The sequence below is a fragment of the Pocillopora damicornis genome, chromosome 8 (genome assembly GCF_964200805.1).
Source record: "Pocillopora damicornis chromosome 8, jaPocDami1.2, whole genome shotgun sequence".
In the NCBI taxonomy this organism is placed as follows: Eukaryota; Metazoa; Cnidaria; class Anthozoa; order Scleractinia; family Pocilloporidae; genus Pocillopora; species Pocillopora damicornis.
Window position 1 is genome coordinate 2740543 of NC_142677.1, and position 8267 is coordinate 2748809.

An 8267-nucleotide genomic window follows, 5' to 3' on the forward strand; every position below is an offset into this window, starting at 1 on the left:
ACTTGAATATGAAAGCAAACTCAAGTTTGTTATTTGAGTAACATGAAATCTAACGTATGAAACTTAACAAAATTGATTATGAATCAATGTTGATGTCCAATAAACTTCTTCAAATTCGCCCATTGTTCTTCAATTTAATGTGTATGTCTTTTGCCATAACTGAGATCAGGGTACGACATCAATGTCTCGTCTCAGCTGTTGGAGGCCGTGGTGGCCTGATGCCTAGAGCAGATTTCGCATTTATCGAGAGGTCCTGGGTTAGAGCCTTAGCAAGGTGCTTTTGTCATGCTCTTGGGCAAGACACTTTTCTCCCAAAATGTCTCTCTCTCCACTCAGGTGTATAAATGGGTGGTAGAGAGTAAAGGTTGTATAGTGGCGGAAACTACATACGGGTTGAGAGTCTTCTAAAGACTTGTGGGTTGTTTTCAACTGTCAACTGAATACAGTGAAAGCCCTTCGTAATTAAGGGACCGGTCATTATTTATCGCCTGGGGGGGGTCGGAGTATTTTTGTTGTCACATCTGAGCATTTACCTGATCCCCCCGTAGAGTATCTAGTTTTTTAGAGATCCCCCCTTATCGGTAGTGGAAAGTTTCATGATCCCCCCCCCCCCTTTTCTCCCAGCCACCGCCAAATAACTTTTTGAATATGCAAGTGATATTTTAATAGTGGTACTTACGTCTCATGGACCTTGAACCACAACGGTAAATATTTGCTCGTCAGATACGAACTGAATTGTCGAGGAAGTGCCAATCTCAGGCTGTTCATCCAAATCCACGAAAACATAGTCATCGTCGCTCTCTGCCTCTCCACTTTCGGATTCTTCATCCTCGGATTCCACGTCATCTTCATCACTCGACAGTTCTTCTGTTATCACAGTCTCTTTATTCTGTCGGTAATAGTGACATCGAATGGCCTTCACTTTGTCAAGTTTCCGACCCACAGTCGTCAAACCATGCTTGTTGAGATACAGGTCTAGTTCTCTTACCCGCAACTTTTCAACTTTGCCACCCTCGATGAGGTTATCCCATTGAAATTCCTTGTACGTTCGTTCGGCCTCTTGCCTTCTTCGCTCCTGAGCTGCTCTTGTTCTGATGTCCTTTCGGATCTCAATATCCTTCAAATGATTAACATACGCAATGACGTGCTTCTCTTCCACATTATATTTTGAGCAGAAGCTCTTCATGGTATCCTGATCGTTTCTGATACTGTCAGAATGTTCCTCGTACAGATCTTTAATACATTTTCTTGGAAGGTAATCATCTGGTGTCCTGCCCGTCGATTCCGTCTGATAGATATCCATGAAATGTCCAGGATTGTTTGAATCTGGTACAGGTTGCGGAATTCTTTCCGTTTCTGGACCGACCCATCTATTGTTAGAACACCAGGAACAGAGATTGGAACTTTCTTCTCTTGACTCTTTACAGGCATCACGACAGAATTCCATAAAAAGTTCTCCACGAATATAGTGGTCTTCCACAAACGATTCGATCTTTCGGAAGTATGCTGCACCGGGCGCTTGCTCTTTGTTTCGTTCTGATGCACCCCGATAGTTGTCGAGGTAAACAGAATTGAAAAAGAATAATTCATCAGGGGACTCGCTTACTTTGCTCTTGATGTAATCTTTAAGGACAGGGGCATCATCAATTTTCTCGGCTACCTGACTACAGACATACCAGGCATTTTTCTCCATCCGTTTCTTTTCGTACTCTTCGTATGACTAGAGAGACAGTTGTTTGATTTCCTCTTCTGAAAGATCCTCAAATCTCCTATATTTTTCCCACTCTAGAGTTGCGCCATCCACAAGAGCATCAGAAATTGCCGAGTTTGTCACAGAAAGGCTGAAATTCTACAATAGTGTTGTACCGCAGATTTATGAATCTTCATTCGTGAGTAAACAAGCCGGTTTCAAACAGTATCTCCTCGAGCAACAGCAAATGCGTTGGCAGTTAAACACAAAGATAAAAGCCCTTTCCGATAAAGAAAACAACTTGCTTAGAAACGAGAATTGGGGAGTGTGCCAAAACATCACGAAGTTCATGTCAGGCGTGGATGGATGTAAGGGCAGTGGTGATGTCGCGAAGTGTGAGTCCTCCTTGACCACTGTCCATGAGGCCTTTAATTCAGCATCCGATTTGCTCTCATTTATCGACAACAGACGAAAGAACCTTTATACAGAAGAGCATACCTTAAGGTCGTTTGCAAGTGATGAGCTCAAATATTTCCAGGAAGCTCAAGAGCGAGTGAAGGCCATACACCAAGAGCCGCAGAAAGCCTCCAATGCGCTCACGACCACCCTCATGAGCTTGAAGAGAAAGTTCCCATCTCCCATGGGGAACAACGGCCAATCCCGAAGAAAAAAAAGAAAACAAGAGAAAAGTGAAAAAAATCAAGGAGAAAAGGTTGCATCAGCGAGCAGCAATTCTCCTAGAAAAACTTACCTCAAAAGAGGTAGCTAAAGAGGTTTTCGATTCACTCGAAAAGAATACTTACAAATGTGTCTCAAGTATTAATGCAGGATTCACTGCGAGATTTGTCAAGCGTCTCCGCCTGGATCCTCTGCTATGGCTTTTGGAAAGAGGCGTGTTTGAAACAGAGCTGGCACGCAATTTGAAAGTGGTAGTGGCCAGAATGAACGAAGAGAATAGCAGTAATGGTGCTGAAAAAGGGTCAAGTTCGGGCGAGGATTCAGATGAATCTGACGAGGAGACTGTGCAAGAGCCAGTGGAGAGGGCTGCCGAAGATTCTGACACGGAAGCGGAACAAGATACAGCCTCACCAAAATAAACACTTTTTTAACTCGTGAATTGCGCGCATGCGCAAGAGCGAGTTATAGATACGATGTGGGGAATAGCATTCGCTCGCTCGCTCGCTCGCTCGCTCGATTGGTCGATTCCTGTAAACTTTTTTTAGATTTTAGGCTTTTGAGTACATTTGATAGTTTTTGGCGAGCAATAAACAGACGAAATGGCGACCTTTGTTGCTAAGAATAGTGGTGGGGTGAAAAAGAAGCCAATGATAATCTTAAAAGAGTTTTTTTTTTCGTTTTAGTTTCAACAAGCGGCGCCAGCGACTGGCAAGCATTCAAGGATTCACACTGAAATAACAGAACAACCTTCGTTTTTCATAAAATTGTAATTTATAATCCTTGAACTTGAAAACAATCCGAAGATTCATTGAAAATATCACTTACTGCGAAGCGCTCGGAGTTTACAGATGTTCAAAAGCTTTTTCTGTTATAGCGTGAGATTGAGGACAAAATTGATCATTACGTTTCGTCGCGTGTGTTTTTCCTGTGTGAAGCAACAGAAGATGCCGGCGACTGACGAAATAACAAGTTAACACGAAAATCAAATAACACTTAGACAAACAATTTTAGCTACCGATTTTCAGTGAATTTTTAAAGAACAATTTTCTTGTAAGTTTCAAGACAATTTGAAGATTCAACATACATACAACGTACTAAAATGCGAAAGTTACACACCACAAAATTGATAAATAGGCCTGAAATGAAATTCTATCTTGTTATTGATTATACGTTGCCTAGCACGTGACTTAAATCTACCCAGGCGGAGATCTAAAATGACGGTGGCAGGCTTGGCTTAGTTATATCACTCAAAACTCGTTCCCGTTTGTCTCATTTGATAAAGAGGGAATCGTTAATGTTTTCATTAAGACAGTATTGCCTTGATTTTCTAATATTTACAACGAAAGACAGTACATTTCACTTTTCACCCACATTTACTTCCAACCTTTTCTTTTGAACCAGAAACAAAAATGATAGACGTTTAAAACACATGACATCATCCACCTTGTTAAATGTAATAGCATGATCATTTCAATTGTAATGCCTTCTTGTCCCAACGTTACTTTGTTTCTTTGCTACATCAGCGAACACTGAACTACTGCTCGTACTCTAGATGACAATCAACCACAAAATTCCCTAAACCAGATAACATTAAACATAATCTCAAAAATCATGTGTCAATTCACGAGTTTGCTCACAGAGCACTTTGATTATTTGTTATTTTCATTCGGCCGCGTATTAAAATAATGAAAGTTTATGATTTTAGATTACGATTCTCTGTAAAACAAACTGAAACGTTATGAAACAATTTTGAGCAATTGTAAGTATTCCATTCTCAAAATCTTGATTACCTTTCTAATTTAGATCGTGCCTGAATAAAAACGTGTATGTTAGACTACGATAGTGATTCTTTTTTACAAAATGGAGGGTCTGTAAAAGGGTTTGGGTTTTGTGTCTGGGCTAGAATAGAGTTTATATAATACAAAATACAACTGAACGTGGTCTTGAATATATGGTTGGGGGTTTAGAGTCCCAGCGGCAAATCCTACCAAAGTATTTACAAATGCAATCACCCGGGGTCCCGGCGCGACCTAAAATTCCTTTTTTTTTGGTCTGATCCCCCCCATTATGCTTGTCAATTACGGCTGATCCCCCCTAAAGGTCTTCAAAAAACCATGTGATCCCCCCCTAAATACTCCGACCCCCCCCCAGGCGATAAATAATGACCGGTCCCTAAGACGTCCAAAATGGTCCCAGATTTTTATTTTTCAAAGCTCTTACCTCATCCAAAAATCGTTTTCTGTCTATTAATAAGGCTGATGCGAAACAAGAAAGCAACTGGTACTTCTCTTCTCCAAGATGGATCTTAAAACTGCCATTTGATAGCGAAAGGTGGGCTAAGCCTTTTTCCCTATCAGCTTCATGATGGTGAAACAATGTATAAAGTGCGAATCCAAAATAACTATTTGATTGAATTTGGCATCATAATCTCACTCAAACATCGAGTAACGTTAAAAATTTGCCGTCTAAGATAAGGTCGATTTCCCAGAAGATCATGTGCGTCGTTTTTTGGGCGTTAGAGACCTTCAGTAAACCGCGGCGGGATTTGTTGAGCATAACAATGGCTCAGTATCATCGTCTTAGAGCATTGTTTATTTTCTTGCTCCCTCTGTAAAACGACGACGTGAAATCTTCAAAATTTGTGTGATCTGAGAGCAGAAACCTCGATTGCTTGTTGATAACTTTCCTATTTGGAACTCAATGCTGCTTACACAATGATAGAAAATGCTTATGTTTAGACGAGATACCGTAAGAAACAGTAAACACATCCAAACACATACAGCCATTTTTGAAAAGTGTTAGTTCATGTTTTTAATCGATGTTTTCCGTGGTGTTGTAGTCCTGTCTGCACGAGGTAATTTGGTTTTATCAACTGAGTTGATAATGTAACTTGGCCGATGTAAAAAAACCTTCTGAAGCTGACGTATCGAGTGTTACGCCCCTGTCTGCCCAAGTTTCCTCTATGACCATGTTTACGAGCAAAACTAAGCTTGGAGTTTTTTTTTTTTTCTTGCTTTCATGTTTCAGTTTTAAGACGGCCTGCCTTTTATCATAATGACTGAGAGGGGTATTAAGAAAGAAATTAAAATCACTGGTTTTTTCAGAACATTAAAATTATAATGATATAAATGGCATACAACGGAGGTTCCGAAGATCATCAATTGAAACTTCAATTTAACCAAGCAGAGATACATTTAGAAAGCACCGGGCCTGCTTGGGCTCTGTTTGACAAATCGTTACAATTGTTATGTGGTTAAAAGTGAGTAACGCCTTGTAGAGCTTAACATTCAGTCAACACCTTCATCAAAAGTTTGATATCCAACAGAAAGAAATAAATGCATCATTCTCACGTACTAACAGATGAAACTTTTCGCTATTTCCTTTTGATCACCTCTTAAATGAAATTCGGTCCAAATGGCAATCTTCTGTCACAGTGAGAAGTGTTACCACGTAATTTATATATATAAATTAGTGTTTTCGGGGCGTTGAGCTTGGTAAATTAAATTGAAGAAGGGTCTATTGCTTTTGAGTGGTTAATAATCTTAACTGCACGATCAATAAATATTCTTCACAACTGTTACAGTGGGGTTGATTTAGGCTGTTCAGTTTTACAGACTCGGCCGTAACTAAAAGGCAACCTTCACGACGGCTCCAGTTGATTTAATATAACTTTTGACTATCAAAAGTTCGAACGTTAGAGTTTTGAATTTTTACCGAGCAGCATGAAAGTTGTGAAGAATCCTAACTGGCGTATTGGGAATTTTTTTAGTTTTTGCCAGGGAAAAGCGTTGTGCTTCAAGATTACTAAAGGTTACGTTAAGGACTAATTATAATCTAGAGATTTTCCGGTCGACAAGGTGAAGTCGATTGGTACTACTCATTCGTTAGGTTTATCAGGTTTATGAGTAAGATAATGGATAGATAAATTGAACACATGCAGGAATCAGCGTATTTCTTTAATGCGTTCATTGCACTGTTCCTCGTAGAATAGAGGAGTAGCATTAAGTAACATTTCAAGAAGGGCTGCGAAGTTGTCACTACGTAGATTGTAGCAAGGTTTTTTTTTGTCGCGATCACACAGCCCATCAATGTTGCTCGCATCATTTTTAAGGGGGGTGGAACTTAACTATAAATTTGTTGCTTCTAAAATCTCAAAACCTGCTTTATGCCGGTTCCTCGACTTCAGTGGACATCAAAGAGCACGCTAACCCTCAGCAGGTCCTCATTATAAGGACATCACCTTTAACGCACGAGCCTTTCTTGGGCGAGAGGTTTGCAAGGGGTTTAGCTCTGAAAATTAGTGTCAGACCACCGGCAAACCCTTCCCAAACTCGTATTAAATTTTCTCGCGGGAGGAGAAACGCGCGTCTTGGAGCGCCATTGATGAGTGCTAGCTCGAAAGCTAAGACTATGCTTACTGCTGTTCTTTCGTCAGAAACAAAATCAAAATTATTCCGTTACACCTAGTTGCCTCAAAATATTGTTACTCATAATTCCTCGGAAAGCAAACCGAAAAACTGTTTTAACCCTAGTAACCGCTACACAAGAACACATTTTGAAGTCTCCGTTCCTCGAATAGGCGAAAATACATTGAACGAAGACAAGATTTTAGAGGCTTTCCTCTGGGTGTTACGACAGGGGCTCCTTGTTTGGCTGTTGCCTATTTAGACTTTACGCCCGTCTCCCCACCCCCAGCGTGTGGAATTAGCGATAAAATGCAGGTTTCTTTCGAACCGATGATGTGGCAAAGTCCAAGCTAGCTAAAAGCGTCGGAAAATTGAAAATTGCGTAGAAAACTAACTTAAGTGGCTTTAATTCCTTGTGAATTCTTTCAGGGGCGCAGGATTGACATTCCTAGTGGACGTCAATGTTTGGTGATTCCATTGCATGATTTTACAACACCCTTATTCCATGATATGATTGGCCAGAGGGAAAATGCCCTGATACTCTGATTGGTGAAAGATGGCTATATACCATAATGCTGTGATCCGAGTGGTTTGACATATGTACCCTAACATATCTGCGCCCTATGCAAAGCTCCGTGGAAACTGCCAACGCCGTAATGAGCCTTTCCACTCTCTTAGCTACAAACGTGTTGTAAAGTTTCTCAAATTAAAAACAGTGATTACATCGAATCAACCGCAAAATTGGACGTTCGATTCACACCTCAAATCAGTTGAAATATAAAAATATCAGTAGCATTACAAAATATCAGTAGAGTCATATTGCGCACTAATAATTTTTCTTGGCAAGTGCCTCGAAAACTTTTTTACCACGACACCAAAAACAAGTCTTTCTTTTTATCTATAACGTGTATACCTGAATTAAGGCTAAATAAGGGATTTACCGTTCCCTAACTTCATTTTCTCGTATTTTGGCGTCTGGCTTTCGAAATACATCCTACGGTTTTTTTTTTCTGCACGAACAGAGTATCAATCAAATATGGCTTGTGTGAAGTTGAAAACAACACGAGCGAGACTAATGAGGTGTTTTGTGACTGACAAAGAAATCTGATGCACTCAGAGGTTCGTTGCTTCGAAAATGGAACAAAACCAAAATGTAGATCGTTCAGTGCAGCATTTTGTTGCTCAGCTTTCCGTCCGTATTTCTACCCTATTCTTCAATGCAATACCATGGAGTATTTTTGCACGTTCCGATATCCTAATATAGTAAAATGACGTAGAAGTGAGATAATAAACTACGTAGGAACATTTTGCGCTCTTTTCTGTTTCCATTCCCACGAGTACCATTTTCTTTGAGGTAATTGTTTCAAAGGTTCCGCTTGCTTGAAATAATCTTCGTGCCATATGAAAATCAATGGAAAAACACTTAAAAGGGGAGCGTAGAAATACTACCATGTCTTATTTCCTCGAACAATGCCGCTTTAATTAAGATCTAT

General features: G+C 40.1%; 1 protein-coding gene across 1 annotated transcript; it reads right to left on the reverse strand.

The window, feature by feature from the left end:
- Positions 1-574: 574 nt before the first annotated feature.
- LOC149040931 (uncharacterized) lies at positions 575-1693 on the reverse strand. The gene has a single exon (XM_089214668.1). The coding sequence runs from the start codon at positions 1691-1693 to the stop codon at positions 683-685; it is 1011 nt and encodes a 336-aa protein (XP_089070794.1). The 3' UTR covers positions 575-682.
- Positions 1694-8267: the final 6574 nt, after the last annotated feature.